We start from the raw sequence: 20,685 nt of genomic DNA, 5'->3' as shown, positions 1-20,685 counted from the left end.
TTTCAAATGAGTTAAGTCAGCTAAGATAAGAATCAGATAAGAATGGGGACTAGAATAAATCTTGCAAATTCCCAAAAGTGAAGAAACCACTACCACAATTTCTGTCCCCAAGGACTCATTTCCCGTTAATGGTCTGCAAATTTAAACCTATTGTTCTACATCACCAACTTCAAACCTAGATTAGATAAGTGACTGTTTTGCTTCTTTTTTAACTGTCTTTCTAAACTTAAAACAGAGTTCACAGAAGCATATGGCCCACAATGGATCACTGGGTTAGGGACAAATCTCACTAACATATGCTACTCAAGAAAAAGTGGAGACTTGCTACAGTGCCAAGACTTGTCAAGAAACAACACTGACAAGAGGAAGTATTTCTGGAATCAGCCACCCACTACCTGTTTCTCAACATCTAGTCACTCCTGGGAATTTGACCCTTTATACTCTTTTTCACACATACTGTTTCATTATGATTTTAACATCATAAATAACTACAGTAGCTAAATAACACCAGAAAAGATATTTACTATAAACAACTAACTGTAAGTTAGTACTTTTATAAAATTTAAAAATTAAAAAGGTGATTTCATTTGTAATTGTAGGACATTTATCCTGAAGTTCTACTATTTTAATATAGCATATATATCAAATAACAGAAAGTGAAATAGTAATAAATAATAATAAAACTACAAGTTGAGTGTAAAAATAGAAATGCTCTCTTTAAATAAAATCTTAATATCTAAAATTACAGAAAGGTTTGTGTCAACTTTATTAGGCTGGTACATAGCATTTAACTTCAAGCAGTCATTCAAAATACAGTGCAAACTGTCAGTGCAGACTTACCAGCTATACAACTGTCATCTGATATGGGCACATCCAGATAAATAAAGCCTTTGTTATACAAACCTACAAAGACAAAAGCACCTAGGTTAGAAGAAACACCATAGGACAGACAGTTTTTCTTCTAACAGCCTGACTGCTAGCCTCCTGTGAAGCCTTCCAACTGAATGCTACATAAAGAAAAGAAAATCATATAGAAAAATAACTACATTTTCTAAATATTTATTTCCTAGATATTTTCAGAACTACAAATCTCTTAGCAACCAGTTGTGTAGGTTTTTAATTACATCTACACCAAAAAATAAAAGACTAAGATCACATTTCAAGTAGCATGACTTAAGAAATAAGACTCAATTGGGACCAGTAATTAATATTAATTATCAACTGTTTAAAACAAGTTTTGAATGACTGTGACCATGTGTACTAAGCACTTACTGTGTACGACATTGTAATCTAGTGACCCAGAGAGCTGAGGACCTGAGTCGATGATCTTATCAATGGCGCCTTTCTCAGGAAAAGTGCATATCTAAGAAAGAGAATATATGTTCAATTAAGTCTGTCCTAATTAACCAATTTGTAAGACTCCTAAGATGTATTCACATTGGAATCCATAAGTAAAAATACACATGGAATGAACCTTACCCTTGCCACTTATTACCTTAGAATTTAGACAATAAGACTATGCACATAACTATCCCCTCAATTGCCAAATTATAATGCCCACAGTTTAGATAGCAAACCCACCATAACTATCATCATCTGTTGGCTAGCAGTGATGCCCACGGATAAACACCAATGCAATGTAACCAGATACAGGAATCCAAATCATTCTTATCAAACGCCTACTGAGAAAAACTCCACATGCACAATGGTGAAATTACGACAGTCTGGCAGCACCCTAAGGAACAGCTTAGAGTGAAGCAAATTTCTAAGGCCTCCTACCTTAAAATGCCCTCCAGAAGAAATACAGACAAAACTAAATAATCGAAAGATGGAAAGGCCACACATCCCTTCAACCACATACAGATATGCCTTGGTCTCTAGGCCCACAGAGTACCGTACTCTTTCTTCAATCACCATCCTTTCAAAATGTGTGTGGTGTGGATCAACTTCTGGAGACATCACTGCTCTTGACCGTGACTGTTTCCATCAGGGCACCTACCCTGATTCAGTGTAATTCAACAGTGACTGGACTACAGATTCCAAACAACTGCCTGAGTATCTATCATTCTTGGACCTCTCATTATAGCTTGAGTTATTTAGTTAACTGTTGTGTGCGCTCACTTTCCTTATCTGTGAACTGGGTGCAAAGGTTGTCATGACTCTTAACGTAGTTATGTTAGTGCATGGCACATGTACACACAGTCAGTGCTCAGAAATGTTAGCCATGTTTATAGAATGTTACACACATATTATGGATACTAAGTGTGACATCATATCACTGTATACTGAGACCACTAATTAAGACCCCAGATTACTATACATAAACCAAATCATGTCTCCTGCACCATTAAAAGGGTCTGGTAAATTCCACCTACTAACCTATTGGGATCATTTCAATGAGCTTGATTTTCTACAGGAAAATCTCATGTTACTTGTAGGGAGTTGTTCTGATGCTTTGATCAGGAATCTGTTTACTGACTCTGAAGGTCCTCGCCCCCATTGGCTTTTGATCTATCAACATGATGCCAGTGGCCAATGACTGGGAGAAAAGAAAGAGTGAGGACTTCCAGGTTCCCGAAGGCTAGGAGAGAGGAAGAGAATAGAGATACCTGGGAGACAGACTACTCAGAGCTACAAGGGAGCTCTTCCAAAATGTAGGCAGAAAAGGAAAGTGGCCCGAAAGCATCTGGGGCGGCAAGACCAATGGGCTTCACAGAAGGTAAGTGAGCAACTAAGCTGAGGGCAGACTTAGAGGTGCTGCTGAGCTGGGAGTGGAATAAGGGCATGTTAGCCATGAGAGGCTTACAAATGCCGGGCGGGTGGGCTATTGAGCATATTAAAAATAAGCAAGTATGTGTGTGTGTTTCATCCATGGATCTAAGATAGCTCCCGGGTGGGTATGTGCATGCGTCCAGTCAGGAACACTGAGCAGTGCGGACAAAACTACATGCAACAGTTACTTTTGAAAACATTATGCAATATAATGAAAAACTTTAAGTTAAAAAAACAGAAATTCTGGTTTTAATTTTTCTTTTTCCTCAGGTTTTGGCCTATAAGGATCTCTACCTTGATGTCATCTTCTGTGATATAGCCAGCCTGCACCACCCACCACGCCTCGATGGCAATTTCCACTGGCTTCATTGGTAGAAGGTCACGGGCAGTTTTCCTTCTGAAGAATTTCTGCAAAAATATAACACTTAAGGACCTGAAGCCAACTCAGATTACCACTGTCTTCTATCATCACAGAAGACATTAAAACAGGCTACATCGCCTCAAATTTTCATAGCTAGAATGCTAACTAGTTATATAGTTAGAATCATTCTTTAATTTATTTTAACATAAATTACTAAACATAGATGTCAGTCCAGAAACAGTTCAAATAAAACCCAAAAGGTTAAAAACCTGTTGTTGAAAATGTGAACTTATTTCACTCATTAAATAAATTCTAGGGCTACATTATCCAAATAAAAAGACAAGCAAAGGAAAGTTAACTTCCAAAAATAAATATTGTAAGCTATAACTCACTAATCGCTTAAGCCATAGCCTGGTGAACACGGAAGATCTGTTCACCATTCCTGTGATCCGCACATTAACTGGTTCCTGTTAGAGTCTGTTACTCCTAGAACTCTAATCAAACTCTGGTTACAACCCAGTTCTGACAAAGAGGCCGTCAGGTGAAGGGGACAACTTACTTTTGAAGATCTGCACTGATTCATCAGGTCAATGTACTGGTTCCTTCCTATGCCAAGAAGTCGCAGACCTGAAAGCAAGTCTTTCCTTTAATACGTCTTGAAATGTGAGTACACTATGCTCAATGACATTAGGAAAAAAATTCCATTTATATTTTTTTAATAATTGATTGATTTGGCCCATCAATATCAAATGAAAAAGAATTCGTTACACAATGCTGATGAAACCTCGACTTCAGAAGAGATGAGCTGAACTTGCCACTTTTGACAATGCTAAAGAGGTCATGGTAAAGAAGCAGAAGTCCTCCCTCCCGGTTTTGAGAAGTAGAACTGCTTTTCAGCAGAGGCTTCTTAGACACAGAGCTCCACAACACGCGGACTGTAAACTTCACTTAGATAAGCACGTGAAACACAGCAGACCATGTTTGTGGCACTCCTCGTGCTACTGTAAGGTAAGGATCCTGTGCACAGGCCACCCTCCTTCCATCAGCAGACACACGGCTCAGACAACGGCCAGAACCTCAGTAGCTAGAGCAGTTACTCTCAACCTTCCAAGCACTGCAGCCCTGTAATGAAGCCACTCAGGTGTGGGACCCGACTATACAATTATTTTGTTTCTACTTCTTAACTGCAATTTTGCTAGTATTATGAATCATTATGTAAATATCTGATCCCAAATGGGTTACAACCCATGGGTGGAGATTTGCTGCTCTAGAATAAAGGTTAGGCCTAAATTTCTGACTCCAATTCTTCCCAATCTCACATCTGATTTTTATTATGCAATAAAATACTCATTGATACATATTCCAGGCCACAAACACACATTCCTAATATATTTATACACAAAGACAAAAATCTAAATGTTACTCCTTCACAACTGGATACTCACAGTCAGCAGCAGTAAAATTAGGCAATGAATCGTAACTTTTCTCACTGTTCATGATGTCCTTTGAAAAAGAAAGAATACAAAATTTGAAATGAAACTTTCCTTAGATGAAAAAAGAGTATATGTATACATTACTACCACTGAACAGAACATTTATTATCATTTCGGGAAACAGTGGATCATAGCTGACACCCCAGATGTGCATGCACCACTGTGGTACTGAGCCATGGCAACAACCTAGTAAAGGAAAGGTAAACTTGGGGTCTGGGTTTCTCAGAACTCTCTGTGAGTCCCAGAGAGCTGCCCTGTCAGTCTCCATTGCAGTGCAGAGTTCTAGATTTTCAACTTCATAGCCAATCCTTCATCCCTCCTCTGAGAGATCTGTCAACTCCATCGGTATGTATCTGAAATACACACTACCAACAATGATTCTAATTACTTCCAAGCCTTTGCTCCTATCTCAGTATCAGATTAGACTTAGGATCTGGCTTTTTCAGCACCAATCTTCTCCAATAATACTATTTATTGTTGGATAAGACCTGTCTTCAACACAATCATTTACAAACAAAACCTGCAGAACAGTGAGCATGTGAATATAATTGTAATGAAAGCTAGCAAATATTATAAAAAATATAAATATCCTAACCCTGTGGATACCAGAAAAAGAATCTGAGACAAGAGGAAGAGGCTGAGCAGCTCCACCTCGTCCTGCCACCCCGTTTCCTCATCAGCTACCTGCAACAGAGCACTTCAAAAACACAGTCTATCAAGTGCCCACAGAAAAGTGGCTTCCAGAGCTAAAGAAGGGAGCTTGAAGTCAAGGGCCCTGGGCACAGCACACAGCATACTTGTGCCCCTGCTACCGCAGGTGCTTAGCAGTGTATGAGTCCCCCTGCTACCGCAGGGGCTTAGCTTTCTTGAGTATATGCTTTTCTCTGCTCTTTCAGTGTCTAGAGAGCCCAAGATAGCAGGACTCCAATATAAACAGTGAATAAATACTAGATATTAATGTCAATTTTTATAGAAAGTTTACTTAACAGAACAGTGTAGAATTACTATTAATGTTACTCAACAAGAACCAAATACAAACTAGCTTTGGAATAAAGTTAAAAGTTAATAAGTACAGCAACTATACAACACTGGGCGTGTGTTTTTGGGGTGAACAGTTAAATACACTAGTCTCCCTGATCTTACTGTTGAAGCCTGAAACCCACATTTTCAATCTTACATATTACAAGCTGTGATAACTGCTGGTGACAATAACTGATTAGTATCATAACTGCACAAAGGGTAAACAGCACCTTCAAGGACAAAGAATACAGCAGACACCTTTACAACCCAAAAGCGTCAGTAATTGCAAGCTCACGCACACATGTGCATCAGCTACCTCGTGAGCAGCATTCCATTTACACATTAACTGGATAGACAACATCAACGATAGCTCCGAGCGGGTAGTTAATGGTTCTCTCCCACTAGACACTAACCTCCATGATCCCAGCATAGTATGAGAATGGGGTTATCCTCAGGCCCTTGACCATGATGTCGGATAAGTGGTAAGGGTACAGCATGAGATGGTCACGACTGTACTTGAGCAGCTCCTCATAGTACTTGCGTTCATCTTTCTTGACATGTTTAACTGCAATAGGAAAAGATCCCGTTTTCTCAGGTTTCTTACAGCTTCACCATAAACACAGCTTGAAATACATACCTTTTAATCTTTGAAACAGTATACAAACTAGACAAGAACAATCAACTGTTAGAACAAAGCAACAACTTTATCTCAAACAAAAAAATGTGAGTCTTCATAGTATAAGTGAGACGAAATTAAGACATATAGAGAGAAGAATTCTTACTAAAACAAGAAACAGTATAAAATCAACATATATAAGCTGTAAGTCTTACACCCTTGATCACATCACTTCATAAGATAGCCAGACCAGACTAGTTTTCAAGGGAAACTTTTAAACATTTTCTGATTTTGTTTTTGCTTTTGTTCTGAGTTATGGATTGAAGCCAGGGCTGTGTCCACCACTAAGCTGTAACAGAACTTGAATTCTCTCAAGTCAGCCTCCCAAGTAGCTGAAATCACAGGCCTTTTCCACCAGGCTTCTTTATTTGTCTGTCCATTCGTGTGGAGGAGGAGGCCGCCCTCCTCCATCACTCCTCAGCATATTCACCGCGTTCATTTTAAATGTGTGTACGCATATGCAGTAAAGAATAACTTGAGAGACTAGCTTTCTCTCGTTACTGTGTAGCTGCTAGGGACTGAACTTAGGCAGTGAGGCTCAGCACCAACTGTCCTTTCTCACAGAGCTCATCCCCCTCACAGACCCTCTACCGACAGACAGGACTTCTTAATGAGATCTAGGCTTCACCACTTAGGCTGAGCACACTAGTCAGGGAGCCACCAGGATCTGCTTGTCTCCACTAACCCAGGGTAAAAATTAGACGCCTGAGACCACATTTATCTTTTTAATGTAGGCACTGAATACTGCATTCAGGTGCCCACATGGAATGCACTTTACTGAACTATCTCCCTTGCTACTTACCACGTTGTTTTTTAAATTTAAAAAGCTTTCGGAATTCAATGGAAAATGCCTGTATAGGAACTCTCCGGAGTATTAATGCTTAAAAGTAACACGTATCATTACAGAAAACAACCAAATTAGTTTGAGAAAAAATAAGTACTTTAAATGGAGGGAGGAAAAAATTAATGCCAGAACTAACTATACTTAAGATTTATTCCACGTATTCTGGAGTTTTCACTGAAGTTACAAAATTCCGGAAAGTCATGGTGACAAAATAAAACTTAAGTCTGAAATGATCAAGAACTCGTGTCCTTTTTCTTCTCTGGCACATTTCCTTACTCAGATAAGATTGAGATTTTTATAGGAAAAATGGACCTATAAAAAGCATTCTAAAAAGGAATTTTCATCACACTTATAAAGAAAAATCCACAATATGAACTGTTATTAGGTAGAATGAAGTAATCTGAAGGTTCTTAAAGTCCGTACATAGAGAAACTTCAGATCTATGCAGAACATACTGAAAACTAAGAGAGATTTATAAAAGTGAAAAGACAGTGAGTCATCACTTACCTAGGTTATTTCTGTAGCGCAACTGATTGCGAATACTGTACAAAACAACCTGCTTTTCATATTCTCTCTGTGAGTTTCCAAGACTCTAAAAGAAAGTGCACATGGCTATCAGAGTTTCCAGATGGTACAATTTTTTTATCATAAAATTAAAAAATAAAAAGACCCCTATTTACCCTGCCATCTCTAATGCCCAGAACTGAATAAGTAAACTTAATTCTTAAGTTTTATTATGTTAACTTTATTATTATGATATTAAAACAAAATCCCACATGTTTCTTTGCAGTTTGCCTTTCTACAATGATTTACTTAAAATTTTGCACAATATGAATATTTACACAAAATTAAAAAACAGTATAAGAATGTAACTTTACTTTGTTAACAAGACTGGTAATAAAAATTTCCTTCCAGATTATCCCAAATTTAAGTGAAATGGATAGATGGGCGCATAGATGGGTGGGTGGGTGGGTGGGTGAGTGGATGCGTCGGGTGGATGAGTGGGTGGATGCTAGGTGGCCTCTCACATCCACCCTTATATAAATTTAAGAATACAACTAAGGAAGGACAGACTGACAACCCAGACCTTCTGGACTGAGCTGAGATTAACAATTCTACAGAACAGACATTTCAGAGTGCTAGGGCTGCTTCTGTGACATGCCATTCCCTCACTGCTGCTTTGGAAACCTGTGGACAGTGCTGCCATTCTCCCACACAGCCCTACATGGGCTCCACGTAGCACTGGTGCCAGGACCCCCATGACACCAAAACCCAGACATGCTCCAGTCCCTTACAGAAAATAGCATCACATGTGCTAAGTATAATCTGCACACACCCTATATTTTCTGCATATTTTTAAGTAGTCTTGAGATTACTTCTAATAGCTACTAACATGTTGTTAGACTATATTATCTATGAATAAAGCTAGAAATAGGTCTGTATACATTCAGGATAAACCCTTTTTTGGCAATATTTTCAGTCAATGGTCCTACAGACAGATATACAGACGAACATAATAAACAAATTTCTTTCTAGCTGGAAACATAATATTTTAAGTTCAAAGTTGGGACTATAAAAACAGAATAAATATGCTTGATCATAGTCAGCCTGACATTCATGTGTGACCACAAAGTTAGTATAGTATCAAAGTGTTCTCTTGCTTCTAATTACTATGTACAGTGGTTTTTTGTTTTATGTTGTTTGTTTTTCTTCTTTCTGGTTCACCATAAAGTTAAACTAGACGTTTTTAATGACAAAATAATTAGAAGATGCAGTTATTTGTATCTTTTATAGGTTTTTAAAAGCCAAAGCCACATACCTATGTTTTGCAATGAGATAAATGGAACACCTACTAAATACCCTGCCCTGTAAGTGGACAGGCTGCAGGGACGGCCATGCTCAGCCAGGACAGACGTGCATGAGCTACTTCCTAGAGGGCAGTGCACTGTGGAGACCCCAACATCCTCTGTGCAGCAGCCAGGCTCCTGGCAGTACCAAAGATTACTGAGGGTTTCAGAATGTCAACATACCTGTCAAGGCTCCCACAGCTGCACTACCACGTCAGAGTCTCCTTGTCAGGAAACACACATGCATTGTACACAATCATGCCATCCTGCTACAATCACCACAAGTTCCAAACTTGAGGCGTTGCCCTTCTGGTTCAAAGCAAGTCCCTTAAGTTAGCATTATGTATCAGTGCGCCTCACTGAAGAACGTGAACTCTATGACCACGTGAGCTCCAGGACTAGGTGTGGAGCGTGTGAACGGCCCCATCAGTGAACATGTTAGGACTCACAAACCCCTAAAACCACAGAGCATGTTTCATTTTCCCTCAAGAAATATATAAAATAAATCTGTTCAGCAACTGCTTGACTCTCCACCCTTCTCCAACTCTCCCATCATTTTAAACCACTGTGCCTGGGCTACAGACTACAGACCCAGAGAACGGGGAAGCCAGCCACCACTAGGACACTGTGGGCTGCACATGGGAAGGCTGCTGGATGTAGCGGGGCTTCACAGAAGAGGAACTAGAACAGGCGAGATGGAAAAGAGCACTAACAGAGCACGCCCTGCGCAGCTGATAACCCTGAAAGCAAACTTCCTACCCCCAAGGCACCTACGAGCCCCAATGTAGACATCCTCAGAGGTACTTTGTCTACAAATAAATATATAAATAGGTAAATAAAAATAACCACATTTTAAAAATTGATCCACCATAGAATTTCACTTTAAATACATTCATTGTGTTAAACAATAAATGCCTGATATTAGTAAACTATAGAAAATTCCTAAAAACAATGGCCTGACCTACATTTTTGTCTTCCCATGCTAGGTATGGAGCCCAAGGCCCAGTACATGCTCAGCCCTCATCTACAGCTTTTTAATTAAAAGGCCCTCTAAAGGCTGGTTGCAACCCATAGAACAAAACAAGTTTTTTCCTCAGCTCATCCACACCAGGGTGGAGGGGAGGGGGAGCTAATAGCTCGTAAGATTTTTTTTTTTTAATCCAAGTCTCCTTCCTTCAGCTTTTCAAAATGTGGAAATGAGTCAGTTCCGAATATTAGCCCACCAAAACTTACTGGAAGTCATATCAACATACTTAGTATTTTCAATATCAAAAGACATATTATTCCTACACGTGTCAAACAATGAATGCCTAATATTAGGAAATTACAGAAAAATCCCGAAAACATCCTTTCTTTACCATAAGGAAATCCCTATTCTTAATATAGCTGTGATTTTTATAGCATTTTAGGAGTCATCTCAAGCCAATGCCTCATTACTTCTGACAAACAGCTACTAAAACCAACAACGTACACAGATGCTTAGGGCACAAAACCTAACTCAGAATCTAAGCAGAAAAGGCAGCTTGGTGGGGTGACAGCTGTGATGTGTGTGAGGGGCGACAGCACAGGGACAACACAGCTGAGGGCTAGAACTTGGGGGTTTATAGACAGTGACAGACAGTAGAAAACTGGGCTTGCCTCAGTCCACACTACTGAGTAGTGTGGAGAGAATGAGAAGGTCCTGTGCTGAAGATAAGAAAGCAGACAGAAGGGTGATGTCATCTAAAGTAGACCTTAACTTCAGGACACCAGGGGAAGGCTGGAGAAGGTCTGCAGAAACAAAGGCCACACTTAGCCTGACTCAGAACTGGGCCTTTCAGTGGTTTCACACGCAGAAACTAATCAGTTTATATTTGAACTTAAGTTTTAGCACTGTCCTATGATTGTATTAATAACAATTAAGTTTGGGAAGGCTTTTGCCAATCCTAATAGAATCAATTATTTAAGTTGGGTATAAGCTATTTAAAAAGGAAATGAACTATTTACTCTAGTTGTCTTCAAATATGTCTCAGAACATATGTATCTAAAGAACAAAAACTATCTGCTAAACTCATTCAAATTTAAGAGGAACTTATTCCCAAAGATTTAGACTTGTTCCTTTTTTCAAGTTTCAGAAACTTGACATCTTTGACAACCTATAGACCTTTGCCCCTGAAACACACCTAGGGTTCTGGTGTCTTAGAAGTATTTTGTCACGTGATGTCCACCAGACCCTTAACTCGTTCTCTAGAACTAGGACTCAAAGTAAATCACAAGAATCATAAAAACATTACCACCACCATTCCATAATTCCAAAAGTATACCTGCTGCCCACCACCAAGAGAAACCAGAAATCAGAGGAACTTAGAAACGGTGGGCAGCGAACCCCTGCATTGCATGTAGTAAACATACTATACATGTAAGCACACACATCAAGGCCTTCGTAAAAGTTCAAACCACCTATCCGTTCTTTTCTTTCACCAGTCCATTTACTCTGTCTCTGACAGAAAAGACTCTCCGTGGAGGCAGGATCCTTAAACTATCTGCATGCTCAGTAAACACGACTGAGTAAAACTACCATTCATTGTAAGCATTCGATTAAAAAACAAAAACAAAACCCCTCGGGTCATGCTCCCGTTGATCCTTTATAAACTCAGGCTGTGTAAAGGACGAAGTCCGACAACACAAACCACACACGTACCCTTCCAAATCAGGCCTGACTGCTCTGTCAGCCTCGGCAGCTATCACCCTCACGCATCCAGCCAACATTTCCAAGTGGATCGGAACACGTCTCCGAACTCTGGTGATTGTTCACAGCTCCGGAGACGTACTCTTCCCTCTTCCCGGGGGTGGAGGGCCTTCGTTCCTCATCTTAGTAACTTTTAGTGGTCTTCCAGGGCCAACTTTAAATGCTTTCAGTTACACATGCAACTCCAAGCAGGCAACCTAACCCCCAGAAACGCTCCAGAGGAGGTACGTGTGATCTGTCGCTTTGCACTCCCTTCTCCCACCACTCTCAAGTTTGGGGGCCCGGGGACTTTATTAAAATAAAGATTGCAGGCCGAGGTACCAGGCGAGTCCGGGGGGACACCCGTCCAGCCTTCTTGGGAGACAGCGCACGCCCAGTTTCCCCGAGCCCCCCGACGGCCCGCAGGTCAGGCGACAGAGAAGCAGGGCGGAGCCATACCTGCTTCACGTTCGTTGGCAACTTGCTCCAAGGATAATTGTGCCGGATGTGGAACTCAACGTCGATGTTCATGATGCCGGAGCCCAGGCCCGCGGCGGCCGCGGCTGCCACGCCGCCTGCCGCCCGCGAGCGCCCGGCCTGTCAGCGGAGCCCGCACGTCTAGGCCGCACGAGCACGGCGCCGCCCCATGGCCAGGCCCCCACAGGTCCGCGCGGCGCCGGCCACGGGGCACGGACGGGAGCGCCAACTACGACCCGCGCCTCGGCAGCTCCAAGTTTCTTCCTAGTTTCGGCCTGCCGGAAATGGCTCTGTGCCGACGTCACTTCCGCTCACTGGCCTAGGTCCGAGCGTGGAGCTCCGCCCCCACCCCACCCCCCGCACGTGGTTGAACGGTGCGAGGAAGGCGGGACTCAGAGACCCTCCGAGCCCAGCCAGCCGCGCCTGCGCATTGGGGTGACAGAGGCTCCCTGGTCTGCACCTCTGGGTTTGTGTGACTCAGTTTCCCGAATGTGTGTCTCCAATGGCTCTGTCGGTTGTCTGAGCAAAAGCGCTTCTAATGAAAGAACCACTCTCGCCACCCTGCCGAACAAGAGAACACCGAGTATGCCTGGGCCCCCCCCACCCATTGGCCTAGAGTCGCTAGCGGCGTCATCCCTTCCAAGCATTCGCTGTATCCTGGGGATGGAGAACGTTGGACTCCTTCCAAGATCCAAATTCTTAAAATGTAGGGATTTGAGGTGCAGAAATGTTAACTTGCTTCGATCGCCTTTTTAAACGCAGAACTGGGATGGTTATCCCTACAGCTCTCCTGAGGTCTTTGGGAACGGTTTCTTCCAGAGTATATTTTATTTCCTAAGCAAACTCATTTAACTGCAAGACTTCAGTGGTTCTTTGTCTATTTTTTCATTTTAAAGCAATGTTTTTAAGTCATGTTTTGTTATACACTACTGATAAGAACTGAAAACATTAAAGACGCTTAATCCATACCTCAACAACTGGCCAGTCTGAGGCATGCCATTATATCTAATTATTTGAAACTATTATGGTACACACTGCTCTTACATAGGTGTATTGGTCTGGTTATCTGATCGCAGTAACTTCCTATCCTGCTGAGATCCTCCTCAACGTAGCTAAAATGTTCTGAACTCCAGTAATGCAACAGTATTCAAAAGTATGATCTGTCTACTATGTATCATTCCCTTGCCTCAACAGTCAGTGAAACATTGCCACAGCGACTAGGCCTATCAGAAGAAGAAAGTGAGGTTGGCAGGGCTACAAGAGCCCTCAGAATGGCAGAGCCCACTGGTTTTCACAATGTATTATTTTATGTATGAGTGTTTTGCCTGCATGTGTGTGTGTGTGTGTGTGTGTGTGTGTGTGTGTGTGCACCACCAGTGTGCCTTGTACCTTCAGAGGCCAGAAGAGAGCATCAGATATCAGGTGCCCAGAAGTTGGATTTCAGATTTTTTTTTGCTAAACAAAAGCAAGTGATTTTAGCTGCTGGGCCAACTGTCCAGGCCCAGCCCAAGGCTGTTTATTGGAACCATCCTGTGAATTCCTCAGGAACACCCTTCATAGAAATATTCTGTCTCCTGCTTTAGTTTAGGAAAGTTCATTTAGAGTTAGTGAAATAAATACCCCCTACATTTTTCATAATTCGCATGTGAACAAACAGTATTCTTCAGAATCGTTTTATCTAGTATAATGTAAGTAACAAAATTAAAGATATCTTCATTTTTAAATCCCTACAAATCTTTATTTCAACTGCTGAAAGCAGTTAACCGGGCATGAATCTATTCATCCTTTTTGTATTTTCAATAATAAATCTAATTTGAACTCAACAGAAGCTAGTAATGGTGAATAGATGCCTGCCAAATCAGTAAAGTACAGACCTTTGAGAAAAATCCCACCATGGTGAATTATAAAGGCTCTCAGTATGTAGCCCCCAAGAGCAGATTTTTAAAGGAGGAGATAACATTAGATCAAAGCTATGTGGACAGGAAGAAGACAGATAGCAATTCCTTCAGAGTGGGAACCTGTATCAGATTGATTTATAAAAATACAAGATGCTTGTGGAAGGACTGACCTGTCTCCATTTCCCTCAAGATGGCCAGGAAGCAAAGCGATTCTGGTCATCCCTCAACTAACCCACAAGGTGCAGGGCCTGCTGGGTGGAAACTCCAGGAACAAGATAGTTCCCTGGGCATCAGAAAGGAGAAAACAACTACCAAATGGATTCCCTGGGCAGCGCTGGTGACCTCCTTGAGACATTTTGGAAAACAATAAATCCCATTCTTTTACATTCCTGACTCAGGTCTCTGCCTTTCACATTCTAGAGAAATCAGAAACTACAAGGTTGTGGCAGGGCCCCACCCAAAGACACCTTCTGAGTAAACAATAGCTTCAGACATGCAAATGCCATGTGCCGCCTTCTCTGCCAACTATACTGGGTCAGATTAGAGAAAATTACCCAGCTGGTTTGAGCAACCTGAGCTTGTTCTTAAAATGTAATGATGATATCATGTAGCCCAGGCTGGCCTTGAACTCACTATGTAGCTGAGGACACTGCTGACTTTCTGATCCTCCTGACTTTATCGCCCCAGTATTAGGATTACAGGCAAGTGACACTGTCCCTGGCTTGGTGATCTACTCTTCAGAAAAACTATCAAACTATTCATCCCCAAAGTGTCAACAGAGATAATGAGAAGCAGCAACTTTTAACTAAGGAGCTGTTGGATAGTTCCACTCACAGAGCCCAGATTAGCATGCCCTATGAGGAGAAGAATTACCGCTCACAATGATTCCCATGGCTAGAACCTAGAAGTGCTTCCTTCAGGGCAGTGTGATTAAGATACCCTGGAGATAGGGACATTATCTAGGGCTATCTAAATGGCATAGGGTAATCATACGGTCCTTAACCAGGGAAACAGGGATGACGATGGAAACTGACGTCAGTGGTTTGGGATCACAGCCAAGGCTGTGGAAAGCTCCTAGGAGCTGAAAAGGGAAATGGATTCCTCCCTAAACCTCAAGAAACACTCCTGCCAAGACATTTGAATTTCTGATTTCCTTGACTGTGAGATAATAAATTCTTAATATTGAGCTTTTAACATGGTGATTTGTCACAAGAGCAATAAGATATTACTATACTATCCCGAAAAAAATATCCCCATACCCAAACAAGTGGTGTATAAATTTATATAATCACGTTCTTCCAGTTCCAAATGCAAATACCCTTTCGGGGAATAATCCTTTCTCAGCATTAGGAACATGTTATGTTAGGAACAAATACGTTATCCTTTTCAGAGAGTAATTTGAAAGAAAAAGAAATGCTCAGAGATTGAAATGCTCAGACATTAAATGGGGACAGAAAATAGTTTCTCAAACAGAGAGAAGGAAATTGCATTTTGAGCTTCACACTTTTTCTGGGCCTGTCCTTGGCCATGGGTTTAATTCAGACAGGCTCATCCCTGTTCTAAGGACTAGTTCATCACCCCACACATTTGGATTCGGTTGATCATACCTCTAAGCTTTTGTCCTGGCTAATTTCTCTGCTGCCTTCCCCATACTTGGAGCAGGAGATTCTGTGTCCCTTACAAATTGCCGTAGTTTATGTTCTTCCTTGCAAGGAATCACTGGCTAGCCATTTGGTGTCTGTGTGTCGTCTGTCTCACTCTAGAGGGAAGGACTTTGTTTCATTCCGAAGTCTCTCTTCAGTACCTTGAGTTAGGCTTCCAGCATAAGTGCTTAATATTACATGTATTGACTGAATGAAGCTATGTCACAGACGAGCCTTGCCTGACATCTTGTTCAGAATTATAACACATCTCCAGCCCCCTGCCACCCAACACACTGCATTATTTTTCTCCGTAGAGGGGGACAGGAACATATTGCCATCTAATGCGGTCAGTAAGGGATTTTACTGTTTTAAAACATCCTATTTAGTTAGAGCAGAAGCTTCCCAAAGTCGGGGACTCTAGTCTGCTTGCTGTTCAAGCTTACATTAGCTCAGGCACTCAGTAAACACTTGGGTGGATGAAAACACAGAGCAGTATTCTCATGAAAATCCAGAGGACTCTCTTGAAACTTTGGAAAGCCCTCAGCATCTCCCATATCAGCCCGTGGAGCTGGGCTAGCACACATGGGCCAGAGACCCCAGCCCACTTCCTTCTACCCTCTGCTATGGTGGCTGCTCATGGTGGAAATCATCAACACCCTATGCTGAAGTGGAGAAATGCTTCAACCTCTGTCTTTGTCAAAGGAACAGAAAACATCATCTAGACAGATCACCCCAGCCGCCATCCTCCCTGTGTAGGCTCTTCAGAAATAGTAACGCAGTTGCAACTCCTTTTACTTGTCTTACCATTTACTGGGATTTGGGGTACAAAATGCTCATCTCTATTCCTCTTCCTGGAAAATTTTGCATACTGGCACTGAATGGAATTATTTTTAATTATTTCTTTATTTTATGTGAGTACATTATTACTTTCTTCAGACACAACAGAAGAGGACATCAGATCCCATGATAGATGGTTGTGAGCCACCATGTGGTTGAACTTGGGACCTCTGGAAGAACAGTCAGTGTTCTTTACTGCTGAGCCATCTCTCCAGCCCCCTGAGTGAAATTCTAAAGAAACCAAATAGACATTGGAGAGGGTGGAAAGAGCAGAGTAATATGGGGTGTTCCTTTTGCACTATGGAGTTTCTGTGAATAGTGGGCACATTGTGATTCACATTTGTAATCCCAGCACTCGGGTTGAGTCAGAGGATTGCTGAAAACTCTAGGCCAGCTTGAGCTACATAATGAGTTCAAGGCGAGGCTACGCTAACGAGGAGACCCTGTCTCAAAAAGAAAAAGCAAAGTAGTTTCTGGGCTGTTTCCTTTGCAAATGGCAAGCTAGTGAAGAGATAAAGCTTATTTTTACAGAGAAGCAGATAGGTGCTCTGCCATACAGCCTTCTAAAAACTCCAATACTCCATATCTATGTGTAAATATAGAATACTCTATGTCTATCTTCTGAAGTCTGTTTGTGTTCCAGTCACCATGTCTAATGTGGAAAGGAAGATTCCAAGTGTCAACCCAAAAGGCCTCCACCCCAAAGCTGGACAATTGTAGTACTGAAGGTGGCCACCAGGGGCTGATCTCATACAACATTTAAAACCTCTAGTGTCTACTGCCATTGTCTCTTATCTAACTCATTCTCATGGGCCTGTCAGTCTTTGAAACTCCTATTCAAATTCGTCTTCAGTGGTCAACAACACCAAATACTGTTGATTGTGCTTTCTAAAGCATGTCACTTGGGTTCACTGGGCAGTGATCCAGCTGAAGTCAGTCCCATCTCAAGGACCCCATTCACACCTTTAAGTAGCTCCCGGTCCACAGAACCACAGGACAGGACAGTCAGCTGTAAAGCTCAAGCTATTATTAATTGAACATTACATTTCACAGTATCTACGACGAAGAGCAAAGTCTGTCTGAAGATGAATCAATGCTCGGAAGTTTTTGCCTGTTTGTTTTAGTCTTCTTTTGGTTCTGTGTTCCAGGGTTGGCTTTGAACTTATAGCAATCCTCCTGCCTCAGTCTTTCAAGTGCTGAAGTTGTGGGTGTAAGCCACTGTGCCGGTAGGCTTGGAAAAATGGAGACAGAAGAGACAAAATGTTGAAAGCCATGACCAAGAGGTCTCTCTGGAAAGTTCCTCTAATTTGTCCCCATTTCTCCAGCAAACTAGCTAATTTAAATATGTAGAGAATATTGAGGGAAAGAGACACAGAATTTTAAAGTGTGGGTACTATTTTTAAATGGAGACATCGTCCTGGTAACACTAGAAGCACTTGAGAAGTTTGTTTTGTTTTGCTTTGCTTTGTTTTTAAATACCAGTGCCCAGATCTCACATCATATCAATCCGACTTCACACCAGAGGGAATATGTCAGAATCTCTGGAGTGGGAAACCAGGTGCTGCCTGCTTATAAAGTATCGCCAGGAACTCTGATGTGCAGGAAGGGCTGACAACTACTTAGAAAATTCTTTAAGCCTCGGTACTCAATAAGCATTCGTTACGTGGATTTCTAAAATGAGAATGGACAAGGATTAATAATATCTAATTCTAATTCTCTAAGCCAATGATTCTGTTGATCAGATACAATAATCAAATCTATTATGTATAATATATAGTAATTGAAAGCATTATGCTTGGGCAAATACAATATTTCATTTGCATGTGCAAGACAGTCAACCCAGTCTGGGTCTCCTGGAATAAGAAATGAATAGCTTCAACACGCTCTGAAGACCAAGGAAATATTTTTTCCCATCCTTTGACAGCAATCAGGAGACTCATAAGTTAAAAAAGCACACACTTCTGAGCCACCGTGGAGACTACCTGAGTTTGTGTTTTACTTCTGAATTGGTCTGCTTTGGTCCTTCTAGCTTATTAGGATGCTCGGTCACAGCCCAGGACTTGGCTGGAATAGATCTTGTTGTTTCCTTCTACATTAAGTCATCCCCTGTTTACATTGTTACCAACAAGGAACTCTGCACCACTGAACAAGAAATACCAGATCATCCGCTAGTGCAAACTGTGATCAGAGATCAAGGTGTGGGAGAGCGGGATGCTCCTATAACCTCTCCAAATGAGATCTGAGGGACAGATAGGGAACGATACTGGCTATGGCTACTGCTGATTCTGGGAAAATGTCAGTGGCTGTGGAAATAGTTCCTCCTCAGTTCACAGAAATGTAAAATTGTCTTTCCTGTAGGTTTAACAAATGACTACGTCTTTTTTTGTTTTGTTTTGTTTTGTTTTTTGTTTTTTGAGACAGGGTTTCTCTGTGTAACCCTGGCTGTCCTGGAACTCACTTTCTAGACCAGGCTGGCCTTGAACTCAGAAATCCGCCTGCCTCTGCCTCCCAAGTGCTGGGATTAAAGGAGTGTGCCACCACACCCAGCATGACTACGTCTTTTAAGAAACTATAAACTCATAGTATACACTTATTTTTTATTCTTTTCTTTTACTTCATTTTTTTTAATATGGCAAATCTTTTGAATCATACCCCTAGTAAAACTGTGCTCAGGGAGGCAAAAAAAAAAAAATCAATTAAAATTAATTTAAAACTCCAGAGATACCTATATTTCCTTGAGAAAATACAAGCTATTATAAAGAAATCCAAGGTTCAACATTGGAACATGAAATAGAGTTTTAGAGTCTCAGCCAACGACTCATGTTGAAAGCTGAGTTTAGCTAACAAGGGGGCTTTCAGAATTCTCTGAGCTCCCATGCCAGGTCTTGAGAGGAAGCAGGGAAGACCACGAAGCCTTCACAGCATCCCAAAACTTCCCAACAGAACTCACTACCCCAGAGAGATGACAGCGTGTTAACATAGAGAGGCCAAATCCAGTCCCTCAGTTAGTGGAATTAAGTCATACACTTATACACACACACACACACACACACACACACACACACACACACACACACACATGCACACACTCATGCATGCACACACACTGATGTGCACTCACCCCTATTATTCTGTGGGGTAAGGGCACAAGGAAAATTATGTCAGCCCCAGAAGATGTAACAGCAGATTTATTTTCTTGTGTATGAGCAACCATCCTCATCACAGCGATAATTAAACGCAAATGACGGGCTGCTTTAATCTGAACTAAGCCCTGTTTCCTGCACAGGAGATAAGAGGTGAGACTGAATTGAAGTGACAGCTAGCTCTTCTATATCTGTGTTCTGAGACATCAGTATGACAGGACAAGACATCAGGGACATCCGGGTATGTCGAGGTTGAACAAGGAAGGTTTCCATGGACACACGGAGGAGTAATAACTCAGAGGACCCCAAGTGTGACTTCTATGTGACAAGACTTTGAATTTCTCAATCTAAAGAGTGTGTGTGGCTCCTTCAGGCACACAAGTCCGACCCATCCTGTGAAGAGGCTAAGGATCAAGGCCATTTCAAAGACCTCATTGGTGAGACGAATGTGAGACACATGATTAACTTCCAACGTAAATGAAGCACATTTATTCTATTTATGGATAAAGGGAAATATCTCATTCTATAAATCGGGGAAAGATAACAAAAGGCTCTAGATGAGACTTCTATGCTAACCCCAAGCCTCACAGACCAACAATAGAAAGAATATTAAAAACTGATTCTTCTTTGCTGGCAGATACTGACTCCTGAGTCTAGAAATGAAATTCAGCTAAGAACTGTCAACTTAATGAATAGACACAGATGGGTCAGCAAATGTGGACCAAATAGTTTGAATGTGCCCGGTGCTATGTTAAGCATTTAGGTAGGGCATGGAGCAAGTAGGATGGAGATTCTAGGTACGTGATTTAATAGGCTGCAGAGTATAAAGTAGGAGTGGATAGAAGATGGTAGAGCACGGAAATAAATCTCATTGAGGACTCCTGGGAGAAGTCGCTCTTGCTGCTGAATGATAATGCTGGGATAGATCGGAACCACGTATGAAAGGAGATTTTGCTGCCAGGGAATT

At 41.5% G+C, this 20,685-nt stretch overlaps 1 protein-coding gene across 4 annotated transcripts in view; it reads right to left on the bottom strand.

Annotated features, from left to right (window-relative positions):
- Window positions 1-20,685, bottom strand: part of Fam91a1 (family with sequence similarity 91, member A1) — a 51,895-nt gene that overhangs the window by 29,845 nt on the left and 1,365 nt on the right. The window contains exons 1-8 of one of the 4 annotated variants that reach the window (XM_006520704.3): window positions 12,180-12,506; window positions 7,674-7,758; window positions 6,060-6,211; window positions 4,579-4,636; window positions 3,693-3,760; window positions 3,067-3,180; window positions 1,273-1,363; window positions 841-903 (exon numbers count right to left, since the gene is read on the bottom strand). In XM_006520704.3, coding sequence (XP_006520767.1) covers window positions 841-903; window positions 1,273-1,363; window positions 3,067-3,180; window positions 3,693-3,760; window positions 4,579-4,636; window positions 6,060-6,211; window positions 7,674-7,758; window positions 12,180-12,251 — 703 coding nt within the window. In that variant the 5' untranslated portion in view covers window positions 12,252-12,506. Of the gene's footprint in view, window positions 1-840; window positions 904-1,272; window positions 1,364-3,066; window positions 3,181-3,692; window positions 3,761-4,578; window positions 4,637-6,059; window positions 6,212-7,673; window positions 7,759-11,693; window positions 12,507-20,685 lie in introns of those variants that run through there. The other 3 variants (XM_006520706.2, NM_145959.3, XM_006520705.3) reach the window with 3 other exon arrangements.

This window comes from Mus musculus, chromosome 15 (genome assembly GCF_000001635.26).
Source record: "Mus musculus strain C57BL/6J chromosome 15, GRCm38.p6 C57BL/6J".
Lineage (NCBI taxonomy): Eukaryota > Metazoa > Chordata > Mammalia > Rodentia > Muridae > Mus > Mus musculus.
The sequence above is the reverse complement of the archived record's forward strand: the minus strand, read 5'-3'. Positions and strand labels throughout refer to the sequence as shown.